Here is a 25,073-nt window from a genome sequence, read left to right on the forward strand (position 1 = left end):
CGTCGACGGCACGAAGCCTCGGCAACGACGAGGCACAGAGCTCCAGCCGACGAGGAGGCCCCCAGCCTCAGTCGACGTCGAGGCACAAGCCTCAGGCGACGTCGAAGCACAAGCGTCAAGTGACGCGGAGCACACGGCTGCAGCCGACGTCGAAGGGACAAAGCATCAGCCGAGACACCCAGCCTCAGTCGACATCGAGACCCCAAGCCCCAGTCGACATTGAGGCAGAAAATCGAAGCACGAAGCCTCCGTCGACGTCGAGGCACGAAGCCTCCGTCGACGGCGAGGCACGAAGCCTCCGTCGACGGCGAGGCACGAAGCCTCCGTCGACGGCGAGGCACGAAGCCTCCGTCGACGGCGAGGCACGAAGCCTCCGTCGACGGCGAGGCACGAAGCCCCCGTCGACGGCGAGGCACGAAGCCCCCGTCGACGGCGAGGCACGAAGCCCCCGTCGACGGCGAGGCACGAAGCCCCCGTCGACGGCGAGGCACGAAGCCCCCGTCGACGTCGAGGCACGAAGCCCCCGTCGACGTCGAGGCACGAAGCCCCCGTCGACGTCGAGGCACGAAGCCCCCGTCGACGTCGAGGCACGAAGCCCCCGTCGACGTCGAGGCACGAAGCCCCCGTCGACGTCGAGGCACGAAGCCCCCGTCGACGTCGAGGCACGAAGCTCCAGTCGACGTCGAGGCACATCGAGGTTCAGAAGTCTGCACCGTACCAATGAAACTGGTAATAAAGGTGCAGCAGTGCGCTCCATAAAGGGCAACCTCAAGATGAGTATTCCCATGAAAGGAGGCACGCTTCGAAGGTCTCGTAGAGGTGGGCACGACTGCACTCGATGCCTGGAATGCCTGAGACTCAGCCGATGGCATTACCGAGGTAACGCAGCTAGAAGACAGAAAGAAAGAAAGAAAGAAGACTTACCGGGGATCGAAGCTACTCAGTCCGATTCCAACGAAGGAAAAAGGGTCCTGGCCATCCTGCTCACACGAGGTGAGCCCAGAGAGAGGCCAGGGAAGAAGAAAATACAGCTGCAGCCAAATGAGGCCTAGCCGCATGGCTGAGGCCCAAGAAGGGCCTGCCGGGCAGAAACACAATAAAAAGTCCTTTTTTTTTTTTTTTGAAAACAAAGAAATACACGATCAAGCAACAAACGCACAGTGACTCCCTAACAAAATAAAGAAGCCACGGTGCTAGAAAGGCACTTAGAAGAACGCAGAGAAGAGAGACAGGGCTTTCTGGCTCCGCGGAAAACTAAGAACTGAGGACCATGAGGAGGGTATGCGCCCTCTAGTGGATCAGGAAGGCACACACATGCGTGGTGCAGCACTAGCAAACTTGAAAGCTTTAATCAAGTTTGCTTGAAAAGCTGTCTGCGTCGGGGCTCCGTAGATGACGTCACCCACATGTGAGAATATGCTGCCTGCTTGTCCTGGGATAATATTTGATTTTATCCCCATGGATGACCCTTTTCCCTGATGCATTTTTTTAAAGTGAAATGCTGGCCACTATTGAGGGGACCACTGATTTCTAATTTTGCTACAGCTATACATACAAACAAGTCCATTGTTTTGTCACACTTTTTGAAAAATTAATGCATTATTTTTTGTTAAAATATTTAGAAGGTTTTTGAGCAGTGAAATGATTGATCTTATTCTGTCTTCAATTGTGTTACACTGGAACTCTAAGGTCTTCTCCTTCCTTTAAAGAAAATTTATAAATTTTGTAATGTTCTTTACATAATAAATTATTTTATGACCTACAAAGATGACTGTTATTTATTCTCTTAACTGATGTTGAATTTGTTTTGGAGGGAATGTGCTGAATGACTAAAGCTAATGTTTATCCCGGGAAATGAACCATAAAAAATTTGAACTACTTTTCAAGAACCATTGTTTATTTGCAATCTAAACTGGCTCCAATCAAACATACTGGGCTTGATGAACTGTGGACTGACTCAGAATGGTTTTGCTTTATTCAGTAGCAAAACAAGTTAAAGCTGGAAAATATGAGAAAAGGTATGGAATACTTAAAAAAAAAAAAAAAAAGGATAGCAATGAAGTAAACAAGAGATGGAGTCAATAAGAAAAATTTGGAACTAGCAAGAACAAAGCAGAAAATAGAGCCTGAGTCTCAGATGGTGGTGCTATAATAGAAGCAGCAATTGACAGAGGGGAAAGCCCACTGTCTTGCACATCTCCAAAGTTATATGCACAACACACCTGTACATTGTCAGCCTAGAGGCCTATGGGAAATTATATCAATCTGACTCTGGCATGGGAAGGCAGATAGACCCTTAGTGCAGGGAAACTGTTTTAAGTATCCCGGATATGTTTTAAGTTTCCCTGATTGAATCATGACTAGCTAAAAGGTGTTAATGTCTGATTAAGAGGGTTCTTAGGACAATGGTGCACAGATCAAGCCAGAGACTTAATCCCATCACCATGCTTGCAGGTATCTCACCCTCCTTAGCAATTAAATTAACCATTGTTTCAAACAGTTTACAAATTCTAAACAGAAAGATACTGGGGCATACAGGTTTCTATATTGAGCCAAGGTATAAAAGCCTGCTCTCTGCAACACACATATCTCTCTCTTTTTCTATCAAGCTATCAAGAGAGGGGTCTTAGCCCTCTATCTCTCTTTCTATCTAGCTATCTCTTGGCTCTTTGCTTGGCACTCTGGTTCTGTCTTGGCTCTCCCTCTCTCTGTCTATCCTTCCCTTTATCTAAGGAACACGAAGCTTAGACCATCCCCCTTTTCTCTCTCTCTGGCTCTTCCTAGAACTGCAAGCTTCTATGTCCCTCTTTGCCTCTGAACTCTGTAAGGCAGGGAAACTGCTATGCTCTCTATTTAATTGTAATGCCTAATTGTAATGATTATAAATATTGCTTTTCTGTAAGACTATTTCTATAATATATTCTTTATATAATCACCTCTGGCTGTGCTTCTTATTTGATTCTATCCCTAATGAAACTTCTGTGAAGGTATTGAACTCGGGACCGCGTCAAACATAACCTCTCCAACCTAACATTGTGGGGGTGCGACCATCCTTACATTTTGGGGGCACATCTTTAAAAAAAATAAAATAAAATAGAGGAAATCATCCACTTAATTATAATAAACTCACCGCCCAAGTTTTTGTAAGCCTGAAGATGGGAGCACTTTGTAAACCAGACACCACAGCCATTAGGGAATGGAGGTTCTTCAGCTCATATAGTTTCTACAAAATAAAGAAAACTTATTTTTAAAATATCTATAGAAGAGATAATATAACAATTTTATTCATAAAAACTATGTTACTGCCAAAGAATTTAAGGGTAGAATAGAAACAGCTGGTATAAATTCTCACATGTAGGTGACATCATCCATTTAACCCGGTAATGACATATACCATGTATACTGCCACTATAAATTTAAAAAACAGGGCAACATACTATGCAAATGTTGGAGCCTTCCTGTCTAACATCGGATTGCGTGACCTACAATTCAGTAACAAAGTTAAGAAGCCAATTAGGTGAGGTAGGTGGGTTATGAGAATATATACCTACTGTCCTAGGAGAAATCATAGTTATTTACCATAACAGCTGTTATCTGGGGACAGCAGGCAGATATTCTCACATATGGGTGACGTTAGCTCGCAGTACCTAAGTTCCGTAAGCAAGCTAAGAAGCCAACCAAAAGTGGAAGGAATGTAAGAATATCTGCCTGCCGTCCCTGAGATTAAGTCCTGTGTGGCTTAGCCCTCTGTATGTAGTAAGCTGAGGCACGTTTACAGTCCAGTGTATGAAGAGCTGTTTCTCCAGGGTGAGAATGAGGCTTTAGGAAAAAACTGGAAGCACAATGGATTGATTCAGGTGAAATTCCATGACTATTTTCGGGAGAAATTTTGGATAAGTTCTGAGGTAGAGAATGACATGGGGACAAATTTTTCCCCGTCCCCGTGGGAACTCATTTTCCTGTCCCGTCTCCGTGAGTTCTTTTCCCGTCAGCTCCAACCTCTTTATAATCATAAGTGTTTATGGCTTGTGCAGTTAAGGCAGAGCTTACAGGAATGGGGCAGGGACAGCAACAAAACTCACAGGGCTGAGCCGGAAGAATTGAGTTCCTGCAGGGACAAATTTGACCCTGTGTCATTCTCTATTCTGAGAACCACCTTGTCTTGATGAAATACTGTATAGGTTGATCAGAAACCAATACTTGAAGTTCACTCACTTGATGAGCAGAAGTAATAGAGGTCAAGAACACCACTTTCCAAGTGAGAAATTTAAGAGGAGTAGATGCCAGTGTTTCAAACGGCAACTTCATCAAACTGGCAAGGACTACATTAAGATCCCAGACAACTGGAGGCAGCTTGAGTAGAGGTTTGGAGTTGAAAAGTCCTTTCATAAACCGGGAAACAAGCGAATAGCTAAAGGTTTATTGCTGACAAGAGCATGGAAAGAACTAATAGCACTGAGGTGAACTCTGAACGAAGTAGTTTTAAGTCCAAAATTGGATAAATGAAGAAGATAATCCAACACTGAAGGAAGAGGAGGAAGCATCTGGTTATGGAAAGAACACCACAAATTGAAGCATGTCCACTTTTGTTGATAGCATTGCTGAGTAGAAGGTTTTCTGGAAGCGGCTTGTATTGCGTCAAAAAGATTAAAATCTGCTGAATTCAGACAGAGAGGTACCAAAGCTGTCAGGTGTAGAGATTGCAGATTGGGATGTAAAAGAGAGCCTCGACAGAGTGATCAGTGCTGGAAAGATTTGTAAGGAAATTGGATCTTTGATACTCAGTTGAAGCAGAAGGAAAAAACCATGGTTGTCTGGGCCACCGAGGAGCTATTAGGATCATGGTGGCTGACTCTTGTTTGAGTTTGCCTATTGTCTTAAGAATGAGAAAGATTGGCAGAAATGCAGAGAAGACCCTGTTCATCCAATCTAGAAGAAATGTATCTGGTTCAAAACAATAAGGAAAGTACTATCTGGAACAGAATTGACGCAATTTGTGGTTGTAGGGAGACTCTTTTGTACCCGCAGTGCAAAGGAGCTCACCTAGTCTGTTTAGTTGTTCACAACTTCGCTGTTTCCAGTTGTTATCCATAAGGTCCCCCAGTTTATGATACCTGTTTGGACCCTTGAGGAAGAAGTGTTTCTTCGCAACACAGACCATGTTGGGTCCGGGTTCTCCAACCTTTTTGGATACAAACTTTCTCATGTTCATATTAATGTTTGTTTATTAAAGACTTAGTGTCTTGTACACCATTCCTGCAGTTTTTTTCTTTTGTTCCTTGTGGGGAGACACAAACAGGTCTATCTAAGGAGTCCCCCATAGTGAGAGCATGTTGTACAAGACTTTGGAGTTGAGAATCCACTCGTACTGCTGAAGAAACTTGCTGAGCCTGTCTGCTAGAGTACTCTGTTTCTCTTGTACATATATGGCTTTGAAGAATGTTTTGAGCAATTGCCCAGTTCCAAATGTGCTTAGCTTCTTGACACAGAGGAAGAGAGCCTCTTCCCCCGTTTTTTGATGTAGTACATCACTACTCAATTGTCTGTTTGAACAAGAATGACTTGGTTGGAAAGACTATCCTGAAAGGATTTTAGAGCATTTCAAATTGCCCGCAGCTCTAACAGGTTGACGTGGAGAGTCTTCTCTTGAGCAGACCATCATCTGGAATACTGCGTCCAATATTGTCTCCATACCTTAAGAAGGATATGGCGCTACTCGAGAGGGTTCAGAGGACAGCGACACATTTGATAAAAGGGATGGAAAACCTCTCATACGCTGAGAGATTGGAGAAACCGGGTCTCTTTTCCCTGGAGAAGAGGAGACTTAGAGGGGATATGATAGAGACTTATAAGATCATGAAGGGCATAGAGAGAGTAGAGAGGGACAGATTCTTCAAACTTTCGAAAAACAAAAGAACAAGAGGACACTTGGAAAAGTTGAAAGGGGACAGATTCAAAACGAATGCTAGGAAGTTCTTCTTTACCCAACGAGTGGTGGACACCTGGAATGCGCTTCCAGAGGGCTTAATAGGGCAGGGTACAGTACAGGGGTTTAAGAAAGGATTGGACAATTTCCTGCTGGAAAAGGGGATAGAGGGGTATAAATAGAGGATTACTGCACAGGTCCTGGACCTGTTGGGCCGCCGCGTGAGCGGACTGCTGGGCATGATGGACCTCAGGTCTGACCCAGCGGAGGCATTGCTTATGTTCTTAACACTGTGTCCCGAGACCATCCAGATGAGCTCCCCAAGCATACATGGATGCATCCATGGTGAGCACTCTCTAATGTGGGGGGATGTGAAACAGCAACCCCTCTGGAGAGATTTGTCATATCCATCCACCACTGAAGAGATTGACAAAGAGGTGAGGTGACTATGATCCTTCAGGACAAGGGATCGAGAGCTTGAGACCATTGAGATGCTAGGGTCCACTGAGCTGATCTGAGATGAAGGTGTGTGAAGGGGATAATGAACTGTGGATGTCATGTGACCAATGAGTCGCATCATTGGTTGTGCTGAGACGGTTTGTAGAGTGGAGATCTGATTGCAGAGATGACACAAGGTGTCTTCTCTTTGTTGAGGTAGAAAAGCCTGTAGAAGAGTGGTGTTGAATAGGGTTCTTATAAATTGCAGTAGTTGAGAGGGTTGAAGCTGCGACTTGAGGAAGTTGATTTCGAACCCTAGAAGCTGGAAAAAAGATATCATCAACTGTGTTACAGAGTGGACTGCTTGAATCATCCAGATATGGAAACACTTGAAACCCGTGGGTATGTAGGGTTGCTGCCATGACCACTAGACACTTGGTAAATACTTTTGGAGAAGAAGCGAGGCCGAATGGCAAAACTTTGTACTAGACGTGTTGATGAGCTATCTGAAAATGTAGAAACTTTCTGTGATCACGATGTATGGATATATGTGACTGCTTCCCGACACAATAGTAAGAACCCTTGCCTCCCTGCTTGTTCATAAGTATATTGCAACCTGGTTATCTGTTTAGATAAGAAAAAATGTGTGCATCAGCCAGTCTTTGAGAGCCTTCAGAGCATTCTACATGGCTCTGAGTTCCAGCAGGTTGATGTGAAGCTGATCCTCCTGGGAAGACAAAAAGCCTTGTATGGAGCCCATGTTAGATATATCAGGCATCAGAGTCTTGTGGAGAGTGACTCTGCTAGCCCCAGAGTCACAGGAAGAGTGTGGTACAGTAGTTACAACCTCAGCTTGAGGTTGTGGGTTCAAACCTACACTACTCCCCGTGACCCTGGGCAAGTCAGTTAATTCCCTCATTACCCCCAGGTACATCAGATAGATTGTGAGCCTGCCAGGACAAACAGAGAAAAATGCCTTACTAGAATTAATGTAAACCATTCATACCTGAATAGAAGTCATGTAAACCATTCTGAGCCCCTGTGGGAGAACAGTATAGAAAATTAAATAAATAAATAAAATAATGATGTCCACTGAGTCTGTCTCATATGGAGGTGCATCAAGCAGTGCGACATGGATGGTGGAGGTCATGTGGCCTAGTGGCCTCAACATTTGCCAAGCTGAGACTTGCTGGCTCTGCAAATTCTTAGGATGATATTGATCATGGCAACTACTCTGGGCTCTGGGAGGAAGGCTTGGACCTGAACCACGGCTAGCATAGCTCCAACGAACAAACTTCAATCTCTGAACTGGGATGAAATAGGACTTTGGGTAGTTATCAATGAAACCTAGTACCCAAATGGTTCTTCACATCAATTCACAGGCAATTGTTTGCCAGAATCATGGGAAACAGGATGCTAATGAAAACCATACTGAACTTTTCTTTGATCAGATATTTGTTCAGGGCCCTTATGACTATAATGGAATGGAATCCCCCACATTTTATTTGGACAGGAGGAAGTACTTGGAACAGAATCCTTTCCCTTTATCCCCTGGTAGAATGAATTTGCTTGGGCCTGTAAAAGGAAAGCAAGTTCCTCTACAAGTACTTTCTCATGCTGAGAGTTGAATCATGACTCTCTTGGTGGACAATTTGGAGAACGTTTTCACCACTGAAGGACATAACCCTCCTAAATATTTCAAGAACCCACTGGTATGAAGTAAAAAGGGGGCAACCTTTCTTGAAAAAATTCAGCATCTGTCATACTGGTAGGCTGTCCAAGATGGTCACTTACAGTGGCTATGTTCTCCTGTAACAAGTTTTAAGCTTATCCTTGGACAGGGATTGAGATGGTGAGAAAGATCCCATTGTGTCCTCGAGTTCTGGCATCTGTGGAGGTGAATAGTCCAGGTATGCCTGTTTCCGCCAAGGTGAGGCGTGCCTGGATGAGTGCCTCGAGGAATGCCTCAATCGGTGTCGTGAGGTTGGCCTCGATGGACAGGGTGAGGCAGGCTTCGTTGAGGCCCCCAGGTAGTGGATGGGGCTGGAAGCGGTCGATCGAAGCAGGGGTTGCTACCATAGAGGCTTGAACCCCATCGGGGTGATCGGTTCCAACGGAGGCACTCGCAAAGACTCTGCTCCTTGCATCGAGTGAATCGGCTCCAACGGAGGCACTCGCAAAGACTCTGCTCCTTGCATCGAGTGAATCGGCTCCAACGGAGGCACTCGCAAAGACTCTGCTCCTTGCATCGAGTGAATCGGCTCCAACGGAGGCACTCGCAAAGACTCTGCTCCTTGCATCGAGTAAATCGGCTCCAACGGAGGCACTCGCAAAGACTCTGCTCCTTGCATCGAGTGAATCGGCTCCAACGGAGGCACTCGCAAAGACTCTGCTCCTTGCATCGAGTGAATCAGTTTCAGAGGTAGCATGGGCAGACTCTGCTCCTTGCGATGCATGCATTGTTGCCAGACCAGACACTCGCAGAGACTCTGCTCCCTGTTGAGAGTGTGTTCCCCACTGAGGCACTGGAGGCTGCTCGACCTCGCGGGAGGCCTCCGTGTGTCCAGGCTGGATTTGGGAGAGAAGCTGAGGTCCCATCGTGGTAAAGAGCTCGATGAAGTGCTTCTGTAGCATGGTCTGGAACGAGGCCGGCAAGGATGGATCCGCATCTGAAATGGGACCACCTGCGCGGGCCTCACATTCCCTCGTAGTCACGTGTGAGTGCTTGGACTTCGAGGCCTTGGGCACTTTCAACACGACTGGGGGAATGGGCTGCTGGGCTACCTGACCTGAGGAGGTTGAGGAAGGCATCGCAGCAGGCACTGGAGTCTGAGCTGGGACAAACGAGGCGGGCTTGATGAAACTCGGTGCCGCAGAGGTGGAAGACTGTGGATGATGTCGAAGGTGCGGGTCCCTTTGAGGTCAACGGCTCCGTCGAGGACTCCATGAAGAGTGATTCCCACAGGACGCAACAGCGCTTGAAAGCATGTGTGGTGAGTGTGGAGCAAGACCGGCACGATTTCGGGATGTGTTCAGGCCTGAGACACCGAACACAATGTCGATGAGGGTCCGTTAGCGAAATCGCGCGCAGGCACTTGTCACACTTTTAAAACCTGTGATAGGCCGGGACATAGGCCGAAAAAGCTCCGCCGCAAGATTGAAGCCACAGGGCTGCGGCCATGTGGCCTTCCCAGTCGAACGGTCCAAAGAAAATTTTTTTTTAAAAAAACCAATAAAACATGATGAAAATCAGCGATTACGATCAATTAAAATCAAAACCGCGGACTTAGAAGGCACAAGCGAAGGAACTTTGTGCAGAGTCGAAGACGGACTTCTCGGCTCCATAGAAAAGTAAGAACTGAGGACACGCCCAGTGCATCAGGCGGGAAGGCACTCGCGCATGCGTGGTGCGGGCGACTTGAAACTTCGAGTTTTCTTCAAAGAAGCGTCCGCATCGGGGCTCCGTTGGATCACGTCACCCATTAGTGAGAATACCTGCCTGCTTGTCCTGGGATAAAGTACCTTAAAGCAAAAACAACCTAACCTAAATTTCACCCACGCCTCTATCGGCAACTAGTACAGAAGTTGATAGGAAGGTGTTACATGATCTAATTTCTTCAGCCCAAAAATTAACCTGACTGCCGCATTTTGCACCAATCGTAATTGCTGCATATTCTTCTGGGAAACTGATAAATAAGCAAATTGGCCTGGAGGAACACCAGGCCAATTGGGTTTTCAGGCTAGCCCTAATGAATATGCATGAAGCAAATTTGCATGCCTATCACTTCCATCATATGCAAATCTCTCTCATGCATATTCATTAGGGCTAGCCTGAAAACCCGATTGGCCTGGTGTTCCTCCAGGACAGGGTTGGGAATCACTGCTCTAATGGACCAAAGCTTCTAGAGTAAAAAAAAACCTCTTTCTGACCAGAGAGTCCACTTGGTCCTTCATAGTTAAACCCTGGTCCAGTATAACACCTAAAATCTTCATAGTAGATTGAATCAGATAACTAAGTTTATCGATACACAATGATGTTTTTGTATCAAACAAATTTTGGTTTTTCTGAATTAAGCTTCAATCGAAATTCAGTCATCCATTGCTCCATCAAATTTAATACTTCTGTTGCCTTAGGAATGACTTCAGAGAGAGTGGTAGCGAATAGGATAAAGATCGTAAAATTATCTCCATAACTAAATAACTTTATCCCCAGCTGGGGCAATTGCGCCCCTAATGAAGACATATAAACATTAAAAAGCAATGGGGATAGTGGTTTCCCCTGCTGAACGCCAGATAAATTACTCCAAGTACCAGAAAGATCATAATTAAAACGTACTTGGTAGGTACGGGACATAAGAAAACCTCGAAACCAGTCTAACACCTCTCCTCTGATACCAATTGTGTCCAAGTATTGTAACAATTTCCCATGGTCCACTAAGTCAAAGGCAGCACTCATATCGAATTCTCCAAACTAGTGGCAGAGAAAATAAAGGCAAAAGAGTTGGAGTTCTTGAAATATAAAAAAAAACCCAAGAAGAGGAGTACAGAAAGGACTACCGGGTGAAACTAAAAGAAGTAGAGAATGAGAGATACATCTGGCGAAAGTTCAGGCGGAAGAGCAAATGGCTAAAAATATAAAAAAGGGAGACAAAATTTTTTTCAGATATATTAGTAAAAGGAGGAAGATGAAAAATGAAAATGACAAACTAAAATATACTGGGAACCGATATGTGGAGAGTGATAAGGAAAAAGCAAACATGCTAAACAAATACTTCTGTTCTGTGTTCATGGAGAAGGAATGAGATTGTCTGGCAAAGGAAGACGAGAAAATGGAGCAGATTCTGCGCCGTTCACGGAGGAAAATATTTATGAAAAACTGAAGGTGGACAAACCATTGGGATCGGACGGGATTCATCCCAGGATACTGAGAGAACTCAGAGAGGTTCTAGCAGGTCCTATTAAAGACTTGTTCAACAAATCTCTGGAGACGGGAGTGATTCCTGGGGATTGTAGAAGAGCAGATGTGGTCCCTATTCACAAAAGTGGTCACTGATAAGAAGCGGGAAGGATTGCTGAAAGAAATGATAGTGAACTTCCTAGAATCTAATGGGTTACAGGATCCGAGGCAACATGGGTTTACAAAAGGTAAATTGTGCCAAACGATTGAATTTTTTGATTGGGTGACCAAAGAACTGGATCGAGGACATATGCTAGATGTAATTTACTTAGATTTCAGCAAAGCCTTCGATACGGTTCCTCATAGGAGGCTCTTGAACAAACTTGAAGGGCAGAAGTTAGGAACCAAAGTGGTGAACTGGCTTAGAAACTGGCTGTCTGACAAATGCCAGAGGGTGGTGGTTAATGGAAGTCACTCGGAGGAAGGAAAGGTGAGTAGGGGAGTCCCTCAGGGTTCAGTGCTGAGGCCGATCCTGTTCAATATGTTTGTGAGTGACATTGCTGAAGAGTTAGAAGGAAAATTTTGCCTTTTTGCACATAATACCAAGATTTGTAACAGAGTAGATACTGAGGAGGGAGTGGAAAACATGAAAAAGGATATGCAAAAGTTAGAGAAATAGTCTAATATCTGGCAACTAAAATTCAATGCAAAGAAATGCAGAGTACCGTATTTTCACGCATATAACGCGCGCGTTATACGCGTTTTTACCTACCACGCATACCCCTCGCGCGTTATACGCGTGAGCGCGGTATACAAAATTTTTTTTACATAGTTCCCACCCCGCCCGATGCCCGATTCACCCCCCCCCCCCAGCAGGACCGCTCGCACCCCCACCCCGAACGACCGCTCGCACGCGCTCCCACCCGCACCCGCATCCACGATCGGAGCAAGAGGGAGCCCAAGCCCTCTTGCCCGGCCGACTCCCCAACTCCCCGACAATATCGGGCCAGGAGGGAGCCCAAACCCTCCTGGCCACGGCGACCCCCTACCCCCACCCCGCACTACATTACGGGCAGGAGGGACCCCAGGCCCTCCTGCCCTCGACGCAAACCCCCCTCCCTCCAATGACCGCCCCCCCCAAGAACCTCCGACCGCCCCCCCAGCCGACCCACGACCCCCCTGGCCGACCACCACGACACCCCCACCCCCCTTCCCCATACCTTTGGTAGTTGGCCGGACAGATGGGAGCCAAACCCGCCTGTCCGGCAGGCAGCCAACGACGGAATGAGGCCGGATTGGCCCATCCGTCCCAAAGCTCCGCCTACTGGTGGGGCCTAAGGCGCGTGGGCCAATCAGAATAGGCCCTGGAGCCTTAGGTCCCACCTGGGGGCGCGGCCTGAGGCACATGGGCCCAACCCGACCATGTGCCTCAGGCCGCGCATGGAGAGGCGGGGCAGTGCACGGAAAGTCAGGGAGGGTGAACGGATAGTCGGGACAGCGCACGGATAGTCGGGGAGGGAGAAAGGAGAGTCGGGGTGGCCAGAGGAGAGTCGGGGCGGGCGAAAGGACAGTCGGGCTGCATGCGCGGTATACCCGTGAGCGCGGTATACAAAAGTTTTTGTACATAAAATTGTGGTTTCTGCGCGCTATACCCGTGTGCACGTTTTACACTGGTGCGCGTTATCTGCGTGAAAATACGGTAATGCATTTGAGATTAATAATTGGAAGGAACCATATATGCTGGGAGGTGAAAGGCTGATATGCAAGGACAGGGAGAGGAACCTTGGGGTGATAGTGTCCAAATATCTAAAGGCAAAAAAACAGTGTGACAAAGCGGTGGCTGCTGCCAGAAGGATGCTGGACTGTATAAAGAGAGGCGTAGCCAGTAAAAGAAAGAAGGTGTTGATGTCCCTGTACAGGTCATTGGTGAGGCTCCACTTGGAGTATTGTGTTCAGTTTTGGAGCTGTGTCTGAAGAAGGACATGAGAAGTCTTGAAGCGGTCCAGAGGAGGGCGACGAAAATGATAGGAGGTTTGCGCCAAAAGATGTATGAGTAGAGACTGGAAGCCCTGAATATGTATATCCTAGAGTAAAGGAGGGACAGGGGAGATATGATTCAGATGTTCAAATACTTGAAAGGTTTTAACGTAGAACAAAATCTTTTCCAGAGAAAGGAAGATAGTAAAACCAGAGGACATAATTTGAGGTTGAGGGGTGGTAGACTCAAGAGCAATGTAAAGAAATTCTACTTTACGGAGAGGGTACTGGATGCCTGGAATGTGCTCCCGAGAGAGGTGATGGAGAGGAAAATGGTAACAGCGTTCAAAAAAGCGTGGGATGAACACAGAGAATCTAGAATCAGAAAATAATAGTAAATATTGAAGGACTAAGACTGTCTGTATATGGCCTTTTGGTTGAGGATGAGCTGGGGAGGGCTTCAATGGCTGGAAGGGTGTGAATGGGCTGGAGTGAGCTTTGACAGAGATTTCAGTAGTTGGAACCCAAGCACAGTACCAGGTCCAAAAAAAAAAAAAAAAAAAAAATTTAAAAAAATTAAATTGAATCAGTTTGGGCAGACTGGATGAATCATTCGGATCTTTATCTGCGTCATCTACTATGTTATTATGTAATCCTCAAATTTTGTTTCATGGAAAAAAAATGTCGATGCTCCCAGACGTCACAAGAACTGCGCAAGAACAGAGAAATTATTTCTTGCTATGAGAACTGAGACTAATTCCCGGGGCAACATTTCTATTAGCATATCTGTGCAAATGTTTGATAAAATTTCTAGGAGTTAAATATGTCTTCTATACTCCAGATCAGTTACGAGCTGCCTTGGATTTGAAGAATCTAGCAGCTGGGAAAGTTTAATGAACAGAAGAGAGAATGGGGGGGTTAAAGCTGTTAAATCTATTCCTATTTATTTCTTCTTGTTTCTCTTCATTTATTCAATCTCCTCCTCCTTTTGAGTTTGTGGTCTAAGAAAGATTAAAATTTTTCTTTTAGTTTTTTCCTTCTCTTAGTTTGGCTGTAAATTGCTGGGATATATTTTGAGGTTTTGCATCTGTTTTTCTTGTAGAAGAGGAATTTTCTTGTAGAAGAGGAATATTCTTGTCAATTATGTTAATAATTTTAATAAATAAATTGCTCAGATCCTCAACCAGCAAAGAAAGTCTTCTGACTGCCAGCCAAGTTGACCATGACTACTGACTCCCACCCCCAAGATTCCTCAGGCAGCAAAGGTGGAGAAATTATGCAGCCAGCTCCCTGATACCCCTAGGGTTCTTACTCAGGAGCCCCACAGCCTGCGCTCAAGCCTCTGACTGAAGGAGCAGGTAAGCCACTCTCAGGGGGATGGATCCTGAGCTCCTAAAGGGACCTAAAGCAGGCTGGCTCCGCAGGAATTCTGATTGTCCTGGGAGCAGCAGTCCTCCCACGTGGGACTACGTCCTTTCCCCGACGAACTATGCCCAAACATGGAAGCTACAAAGAACTTCAAAAAATCCAACAGAAAAAAATAAAGAACAAACAGAGCAGAGTAAAACACACCTTCCGAGTTCACTTGCAGAGAGAATAACTGAATAGGATGCTGTGCTCCACTACAGAAGGAGGGGAGTTTTCAGGTTCTTAAAGGGATATCCTTCTGCAGTTCATTGGAAATGGGAATCAACAGCTAAGTTGATAGCAGCTGTGAATCTGCAATAGAAATATCCATTGAGCCAAAATTATTATATCCCTTACAAACTGTGCCTCTCTGGCTTTTGAAGAGGGACGAGTGCAAGATCCGATCCATATTTGGCGCAGATTAGTTATACCAAATTAATTTTTGCTAAAGAGGCTGGTGGGCTTGGCCTACCCGACATCAGGGCTTACAATATAGCCATGTTGCTGCGTTTCATACTTGAAGGGGCAATGGACTCCACTAGATTGTCGCTCCAGGGTTCGATGAAGTGTTGGTGTGCCCCTTTCACCTTTCTAAACTTATTACACTGTCCTCCTGGCCAGGGAGGCGAGTTGTCTTTCAAACTTCGGTTTTTAAGCCCTTCCTGTGTGGCATGGAGGTGGTGGCGCAGGGCTCAAGGTAAAACTCCTTTCGTATTCCCTCTTTTCCAGTTGCGGGGTAAGCCCAACTATGCTCCAGGTCGAAATCCCAAGCCATTCATGGATTGGGTGTCACAGGGAGCAGACAAACTTTATGATATGGTAGCCTTTGACATGTACATTTTTCACACCTCTTCATCTTTCAAGGACAAGTGAGGGATACCCAATTCCCAGTTTTTTTGCATATCTGTGGGAGAGACACTATGGTGGCCATTTACAGCAACAATGTGGGGCTTCTTGGCATCGTGGACCCTTGGATGCATTTTTTTTCTACATCCTAGCTTCCATGAGCTCTCTTTCCCTTTGGTATGGTGTTGTTAGATCCTAGGTGCCCAGGGGGAACTTAAACACTAATAGGGACAAATGGAATAGGGATCACCATACACATTATACACAAGACACTTTCACTTAGCTCTTTGGTACCTTGTATGAGTTTGTAAAGTCTGCAGGACTACAGGAAACCTAATTTAAGCTCCTCCACAGGGCCTATATCACTAAAGAGAGGGGTGCACAGATGCACCTTTGGGGGGATGTCACATGTAGTAAATGCAAGTACTCTCCTGGTAAGCTAATACACTCTTTCCTGGAATGCCCCACATTGGTATTAAGGAATTATTCCTTTAAACAGATTCAGCTGGTAACCCAGAAGGCTCTGGAGTGGAATTATAGTCTGTTATTGGGTGACCAGACTTTATTGAAGGAGCAGGACAGCAATATTTCATATACATGACATTGTTAGTAGTCCGGAAAACTATACTGCAGTACTGGACACAGGAAAGGGACATACCTATTAATAGCTGGATCCATCAAATGTCTGAGGTAACCCGATTAGAACTTTGCTACTATAAACATACGATGAACCCTGATGTTCTGGCATACAAAGCTCTGTGGAAAGCGTATTTACATCTCCCACTAGTCTTTCGCATTGGGTTGGGGAGGGGGGGAGTATGAATGATTAAGAGTATGAATGGAGAGTGGGTGGTTGGTGTGTGAGTATTCTGTTAGCGATAAGGGCGGCCGAGAGGACCTTTGGGAAAAAAGATAAAATGAGGAGTCTGGGAAATGGGCTATACCTTTACGGATGGATTTTTTGCATTTTATATTACCTGTTTGGCTAGAAAGATGACACAGTGCAGTGTTCTCCCCAGGGCTTTTTAACCGGGCGGTCCGCCCAGCTAATTTAAATTACCGCCTAGCTGTCATCTATCAGGAATCCTGCTGTTGCCGCTGCTCAACATAAAAAAATTCCCCCAAAATACCATCTCTCACCAGCTTGGAGATGCGAACTCATGCTTCGGGGCTCTAAGGTATGCGTGCCGGCTTCCCTCCTCAACCGGAAGTTACGTCCCGGGGCGGGGGAAGAAGCGAAGGGAAGCCGGCACGCACACTTTAAAGCCCCGAAGCTTGAGTTCGCTACGGGCTAAGGCAGGAGACAGGCAGGACACTGGTTAACGACGGATAGCACAGTTACTTACCGTAACAGGTGTTATCCAGGGACAGCAGGCAGATATTCTTAACTGATGGGTGACGGCACCGACGGAGCCTCGGTACGGACAATTTTAGAGTGATTGCACTCTAAGAACTTGGAAAGTTCTGGCATGCCGCACCGCGCACGCGCGAGTGCCTTCCCGCCCGACAGAGGCGCGCGGTCCCCAGTTAAGATAAGCCAGCTAAGAAGCCAACCCGGGGAGGTGGGAGGGACGCAAGAATATCTGCCTGCTGTCCCTGGATAACACCTGTTACGGTAAGTAACTGTGCTTTATCCCAGGACAAGCAGGCAGCTATTCTTGACTGATGGGTGACCTCCAAGCTAACAAAAAGAGGGATGGAGGGAAGGTTGGCCATTATGAAAACAAATTTTGCAAAACAGATTGGCCGAAGTGTCCATCCCGTCTGGAGAAAGCATCCAGACAATAATGAGATGTAAAAGTATGAACTGAGGACCAAGTAGCAGCCTTGCAGATTTCCTCAATAGGAGTGGAACGGAGGAAAGCTACAGATGCTGCCATAGCTCGGACTTTATGGGCCGTGACAGAACCTTCCAGTGTCAGTCCGGTCTGAGCATAACAAAATGAAATGCACACTGCCAGCCAATTAGACAACGTACGTTTAGAAACAGGACGTCCCAATTTATTCGGATCAAAGGACAGAAAGAGTTGGGGAACTGATCTGTGGGGTTTCGTACGCTCTAGATAGTAAGCTAGAGCCCTCTTACAATCCAAAGTATGCAGAGCTTGTTCCCCAGAATGAGAATGAGGTTTTGGAAAGAAAACAGGCAAAACAATGGATTGGTTGAGATGGAATTCAGAGACAACCTTAGGGAGAAACTTTGGATGCGTACGCAGAACCACCTTGTCATGGTGAAAGACCGTAAAAGGTGGATCTGCAACCAGTGCATGAAGCTCACTGACCCTCCTGGCAGAGGTAAGAGCAATAAGAAAAAGTACCTTCCAAGTGAGAAACTTGAAAGAAGCGGTAGCCAAAGGTTCAAATGGAGGCTTCATCAAGGCGGAAAGAACCACATTGAGATCCCAGATAACAGGAGGGGCTTTAAGAGGTGGTTTCACATTAAAAAGACCCCGCATGAACCTGGACACCAGGGGATGAGCTGATAGAAGTTTTCCATGGATCGGCTCATGAAAAGCAGCAATGGCACTGAGGTGGACTCTGATGGAAGAAGACTTAAGGCCAGAGTCAGACAAAGAAAGCAAATAATCCAACGTCTCCACTGCCAGGGAAGTCGGATCAAGATGATGAAGAAGGCACCAGGAAGAAAATCTCGTCCACTTCTGATGGTAACATTGCAGAGTGGCTGGCTTCCTGGAGGCATCTAGAATGGAACGAACGGGCTGAGACAAAAGCGTATCATGAGAAGTCAGCCCGAGAGATACCAAGCCATCAGGTGCAGAGACTGGAGGTTGGGATGTAGAAGGGTCTCCTGATGCTGTGTAAGCAGAGAAGGATACAGTGGAAGAAGAAAAGGTTCCCTGGAACTGAGTTGAAGTAGAAGGGAGAACCAATGTTGCCTGGGCCACCTCGGAGCAATCAGAATCATGGTGGCTCGTTCCCTCTTGAGCTTGAATAAAGGTTCTCAACATGAGAGGCAGAGGAGGGAAAGCGTACAGGAACAGATTTGACCAATCGAGGAGAAATGCATCCGCTGCCAGACGGTGAGGAGAGTAGAGTCTGGAGCAGAATAGGGGCAGCTGGTGATTGTGAGGAGCTGCAAAGAGGTCTATCTGAGGAGTGCCCCATTGAGCGAAGATAGACTGTAGAGTTACAGGATCGAGTGTCCACTCGTGAGGTTGGAGAATTCTTCTGAGCTTGTCCGCTAAGGAATTCTTCTCTCCCTGAATGTAGATAGCTTTCAGGAAGAGATGGTGATCTATGGCCCAAGTCCAGATCTTCTGTGCTTCCTGGCACAAGAGGCGAGAGCCTGTCCCCCCTTGCTTGTTGATGTAGTACATGGCCACTTGATTGTCCGTGCACAGCAGAAGGACCTGAGGAAAGAGAAGATGTTGGAAGGCCTTGAGGGCATAAAACATCGCTCTGAGTTCCAGGAAATTGATGTGATGCTTCTTTTCCTGGGCTGTCCAAAGACCTTGAGTCTGGAACTCGTTCAAATGAGCTCCCCATGCATAAGGAGAGGCGTCGGTGGTGATGACTAGTTGATGAGGAGGCTGATGGAACAGAAGACCTCTGGATAGATTTGAGGATACCAACCACCATTGTAGAGATTGACGAAGAGATGATGTCACAGAGATGTGTCGTGAGCAAGGATCCGTCACTTGGGACCACTGAGTAGCAAGGGTCCATTGAGGAGTTCGCAGGTGAAGACGTACGAGGGGTGCGACATGAACTGTGGATGCCATGTGACCCAAGAGTATCATCATTTGTTTGGCAGAGATGGAATGTTGTGGAAGTACCTGCTGACATAGAGACTGAAGAGTCTGAAGATGGTTGGATGGTAGAAATGCTCTCATGAGGAGTGTGTCCAATATCGCTCCAATGAATTGGAGTCTTTGAGTGGGAATGAGATGAGACTTGGGTAGATTGATCTCGAATCCCAATATTTGTAGAAACTGGATGGTTTGGTTGGTGGCCAGGAGAACTGCTGGAGCGGATGTGGCCTTGATTAACCAGTCGTCCAGGTAAGGAAATACCTGAAGGTGGTGAGAGCGCAGAAAAGCAGCTACCACGATGAGACATTTGGTGAACACCCTTGTAGAGGAAGCAAGACCGAAGGGCAGCACCTTGTACTGGTAATGGCACTGATTGATCATGAAACGGAGATACTGTCTGGAGGTTACATTGATTGGATCGAGGGAGCATAGCCAGTCGTCTTGGTTGAGAAGAGGATAAAGAATGGCTAAGGAAAGCATCTTGAATTTTTCCTTTACCAGATGTTTGTTGAGATCGCGAAGATCTAGAATTGGTCTGAGATCTCCTGTTTTTTTGGGAACTAGAAAATAACGGGAGTAGAATCCCTGACCCTTTTGATCTAGAGGCACTTCTTCTATAGCGTTTAGAAGAAGGAGGGATTGAACTTCCTGAATGAGGAGGGCAGATTGAGGGCTGTTCAAAGCAGACTCTTTTGGCAGGTTTTGGGATGGAAGAGTCTGAAAGTTGAGAGAGTAGCCGTGGCGGATGATGTTGAGGACCCATTGGTCCGAAGTGATAACTTCCCACCGGCTGAGGAATAGAGAGAGACGACCTCCTATAGGTTGAGGCAGGAGAGCAGATATAGGAGTACTGGCTATACTTTGGAGAAGTAAGTCAAAAGGGTTGTGTCTTCTGCTGTGGAGTTGGCTTAACAGGCTGCTGTTGCTGTTGTTGCCTGGGAGGCTGACGCTGTTGCTGCCGTTGACGCCTGGGTTGCTGAGCAGTTGTTGGCAATGGCCGAGCTGTGAAACGGCGTTGATAGGCTGACTGTTGTCTAAAAGGCCTTGTTGGGGGAGGCTTTTTCTTATTTTTAAGAAGGGTATCCCAACGTGTTTCATGAGCCAACAGCTTTTGAGTAGTCGAATCCATGGATTCTCCGAAAAGCTCATCCCCTAGGCATGGGGTGTTGGCTAACCGATCTTGATGATTAACATCAAGTTCAGATACCCGAAGCCAGGCCAGGCGACGCATTGCCACAGACATTGCTGTCGCTCTGGATGTAAGTTCGAAGGTGTCATAAATGGATCTAACCATGAACTTACGCAACTGAAACAGAGAAGACAAGCAATGGTGGAAAGATTGTTGTTTCCGTTGAGGAAGGTATTTCTCAAAGGAAGCCATGGTGGTAAGGAGATGTTTCAAATAGAAAGAAAAATGAAAGCCATAATTTCCAGCTCTATTTGCCAACATTGCATTTTGGTAGAGCCTCTTACCAAATTTATCCATGGCTTTGCCCTCTCTGCCAGGAGGAACAGAAGCATATACACTGGCTCCTGCAGATTTTTTAAGGGTGGATTCGACAAGTAAAGATTCATGAGGAAGTTGTGGTTTGTCGAACCCAGGAATGGGAATTACTTTGTACAGAGAGTCTAACTTACGTGGGGCCCCTGGAACCGTTAAGGGAGTCTCTAAATTCTTGTAAAAAGTCTCCCTCAAGATGTCGTGAAGAGGGAGCTTCAAATATTCCTTTGGAGGTTGGTCAAAGTCTAGGGCGTCCAGAAAAGCTTTAGACTTTTTGGATTCAGCCTCCAAAGGAATAGACAGAGAATCACACATATCTTTCAGGAAACTGGAGAAAGATGAAGTGTCATGCTTAGAGGACGGGTCATGTACAGCAGACTCCTCCTCATCTGAGGAACATTCTCCTTCAGAGAGAAAAGGCTCTTCTGAATCTCCCCACAGATCAGGATCCCTGACATGGGGAGAACGATCCCGAGACTCAGGGGTAGTTGGGTCTACATGCCGGGTCTTGCGCACCGACTTACCCGATCTCATCGACATCGACCCAGGCGATGTAATCGGTTGTACCGGAGCCGAAGTCTGCACCGATTGATGCTGAGCTCTCGGCTCCGGCGCAAGGACTGGCATCGATGTCGATGAGGTGGAATGAATCGGCACCGAGGGAGTGGATACCGACAATATAGGTTGCTCCACTATCGGTACCGGCTCAGTGCGGACCGGCACCGGAAGGTTCGGTGCCAGGATCGTTGGAAGGAGCTGTTGCAATTGCTGCTTGAGCTGTTCCTGGAGAATGGCCGTAATACGGTCATCAAGGGATGGCACCGGTACCGCTTTTTTCTTCTGCAGTACCTGCGGTGCCGCTCGACGCCCCGGAGATGAGGAGCCCGATGTCGAGGGACTCACCTCAATAGGGGCGGAGCGCTTCCGCTGGCGCCTCACAGTCGGCAGGATTGGACTCACTGCACTCGAGACCGGAGGACGTTCCAGCGGGGAAGGCTTCTTAGCCGGCTTACCTGCATGTTGGGACGCCGGTGCGGAATCTCGCGGCGTCGAAGAAGAGGGTGCCGACTGAACCGGTGCCGAAGTCTGAGTCGATGGAACGGGATCGGACATCTCGGCACCGAAAAGTAATCGCTGTTGTATTTGGCGATTTTTTAATGTTCTCTTTTTCAGTGTGGCACAGCGGGTGCAAGTGGAGGCCTGATGCTCAGGACCCAAACACTGTAAGCACCAGTTGTGTGGGTCCGTGAGAGATATGGGCCGAGCACACCGCTGGCACTTTTTAAAACCTGGCTGAGGGGGCATGAACGTGAACACCGCTTCAGCCAAATGGAAGGCCGAGGCTTCGATGGTGGCAGAGGGCCCCGCAGGGGAAAAGCCAAATTGAATGAAAAAACAAAAGTTTTTTGTTTTTTTTTTTGAAAATAATGAAAGAAAAAGAAAGAGGCAAAAGCCAAAAAGGTTTACGCGAGCGGGAAGGCAAGTTCAAAAAATTTTCAACAGCCGTTGAAAAAACGCGTCTTCTTAGCTCCGCGGAAACTAAGAAACTAGGGACCGCGCGCCTCTGTCGGGCGGGAAGGCACTCGCGCGTGCGCGGTGCGGCATGCCAGAACTTTCCAAGTTCTTAGAGTGCAATCACTCTAAAATTGTCCGTACCGGGGCTCCGTCGGTGCCGTCACCCATCAGTCAAGAATATCTGCCTGCTTGTCCTGGGATAAAGAAACTTACAACTTGCTTTGGGCCTTTTTCACTGCTGGGTCCTGCCTACTTTCTGTTTCCGCGAAGGCAGGACCCGGCAACGAGGAAGGCCCGAAGCAAGTTGTAAGTTTTCATCCATCGCTGACCTATGCTTAATGACGCAAAAAAAGTCACGGCGCAAGGGAAGCCTCCCCTTCTTTCGCTTGGAAACTTCACCGCAGCGCAGGATGCCTATGGTGCAGGACAGGACACTGAACAAATCAGACCTCGCACTCTCTACCACACTGTCCCACACCTACGTCGTAGCGAACAAGGAATCTCCGGGAGCTCGAGTAGGTGAGGTCATTGTGCGAGGGGGGTTGCCGGTAGTAGAAGTCAGGTGGACTGGTCTGGCCTTGTACTTATAGGGATGTGAGTGACATATTACTCCATGATTGATATGACTGATTACTAGGTTTCAAAGGACCAAAATTCATTTGTGGATATGTTTTGATATTATTTTATATTTAGTAATTTGTTACTGGAAAAAATGTGCAGGTACAGTTGTACTGTGGTATTTTTTTCCCCCCAGGATTTGAAGTTACTGTAAAGTTATTTAAAGTTTGTTTAGCTCTTGTTAGCATAGTAATTGTGAATCATTTCTAACCAAAATTTGTATGTCTACTAAGTAAACAGGGATGTTCAAGATGCTGAGTGCACAAAAAAAAAAAAAAAAAGAGGGAGAGAAAACTTAAAAAATGGTGAACTTGTGTCATATGAATATAAAGGAGTGAAAAAGCTAATATAAGGGGCCTGTATGCAAAAACTTAAATAGCTATGTGTAGAAAATAGCTTGGTTTGCATCTTGGAGATAAGGATTTTTAAAATTGAAAATGCAAAATTATGCCAAAATTTCTGGGATGCGATCATTAGTCCCCCTTCCTCCCAGCAGGTCTACTATCTCTCCTCCCACACTACAGGGCCGCCATCAGGGCAGTACTACCAGTCCTGCATTCAGGGGCCCGGAGCTGACAGGGGGCCCGGGCTCCCCCAGGGTCCTAGGCAGTGTTCTAAGGCAGGGGCGCCAGTAGCTCACTAAGGCAAAGTTAAACGATCACCCAGGACTCACTTTTGTCTTGGTGATCTAATCTATCAGGCCGATCAGTCTTCCTCTCCCTGACGTCAATTCTGCAGTCGGAGAGGAAGTTCGGGCCAGCCAATCGCTGCCTGGCTGGGCGGAACTTCCTCTCCGACGGCAGAATTGACGTCGGGGAGAGGAAGACTGATCGGCCCGAAGCAGGGAGAGCATGCGTCGGCGTCGGCTTTGGTGCCTGTTATCCATTGGTGGGTCCTGTTCCCCGATGGCAGTGGCAGTGGCTTGGGGAACGGCAGGGAGAAAGAAAGAAAGAAAGGGGGCAGGCAGGGAAACAGAAAGAAAGAAGAGAAACAGAAAAAAAGAAGAAGAGGGAGAGGAAGAGGGAGGGAGGAAGAAAAAGTTGGGGGAGGGAATGAGGTGTGGAGGAGAGAAAGCATACAGGCTGATAGAAGGGAAGAAAGATTGGATGCACAGTCAGAAGAAGAAAGTGCAACCAGAGACTCATGAAATCACCAAAGTAAGGAAAAATGATTTTATTTTAAATTTAGCATAGTGGAGGCAGTATTACCACAGTTTTCAAAGGAATTTGCCCAAATAACTTAATAGTTAACTGGGTAAATTCCCAGAGATGAAAACTTCCCTTCACTTACTATGCACAGTTCTGAATTTATATCTGCTGTCTATATTTTACAATATGGTCCCCTTTTACTAAACCGCAATAGTGGTTTTTAGCGCAGGGAGCCTATGAGCGTCAAGAGCAGCGCTGGGCATTCAGCGCAGCTCCCTGCGCTAAAAACTGCTATTGTGGTTTAATAAAAAGGATGGAGGGTATATTTGTCTATTTTTGTATGGTTGTTACTGAGGTGACAATGCATAGAGTTATCTGCCTTGACCTCTTTGAAAAAAAACCCAGAATAGGAATGATAATTAACATTTTCTCAGCGTATAGTGTGCTTTGTGTTTTTTAATTTTATTGTTGGTAGATCCTTTTGACTTGGTCATTTTAAAGTAGCTCACAAGCTCAAAAAGTTTGGGCACCTCTGAGCTAGAGCGTTGAAACTGTGTATTTCTATTTTATCCCCCCTTTCACAAAACTGTGGAGCGTTTTTTAGCACCAGCTGTGGTGGTAGCAGCTCTGATGCTCAGAATTCTATGAGCATCAGGGCTGTTACCACTGTGGCTAAAATCCACACTACAGGTTTTTGTTTTTTTTTTTTGGGTACAAAACCAAAATTTATTGGAATATTCTTTTTTTGTTTTATAAATCTTTATTCATTTTCTTATGTTACAACAAGTGTTTTTAAATAAATTCATTATAAACTTGAATAAACACACTTGATTAAATCACATATTAATATCAAATTTAACATTTCTTTAGAAAATCAATATATTATAAATTTATAATATAATAATTTCCCTTCCCTCCCTCCCTCCCTATCAATACAGAATGAGAAATCTTTATTCATTTTCATATGTTACATCAAAAAAATATATAAATTCATACTAATATTTCAGAAAACTAAATTTATATAATT

The 25,073-nt window shown here is 46.3% G+C and overlaps 1 protein-coding gene across 7 annotated transcripts in view; it reads right to left on the reverse strand.

The window, feature by feature from the left end:
* Positions 1–25,073, reverse strand: part of RALGPS2 (Ral GEF with PH domain and SH3 binding motif 2) — a 595,760-nt gene that overhangs the window by 440,294 nt on the left and 130,393 nt on the right. For all 7 annotated transcript variants that reach the window (XM_033915477.1, XM_033915478.1, XM_033915474.1 and 4 more), the window contains exon 7: positions 3,131–3,223. In XM_033915477.1, coding sequence (XP_033771368.1) covers positions 3,131–3,223 — 93 coding nt within the window. The remainder of the gene's footprint in view (positions 1–3,130; positions 3,224–25,073) is intronic.

Source organism: Geotrypetes seraphini, chromosome 12, assembly GCF_902459505.1.
Source record: "Geotrypetes seraphini chromosome 12, aGeoSer1.1, whole genome shotgun sequence".
Lineage (NCBI taxonomy): Eukaryota > Metazoa > Chordata > Amphibia > Gymnophiona > Dermophiidae > Geotrypetes > Geotrypetes seraphini.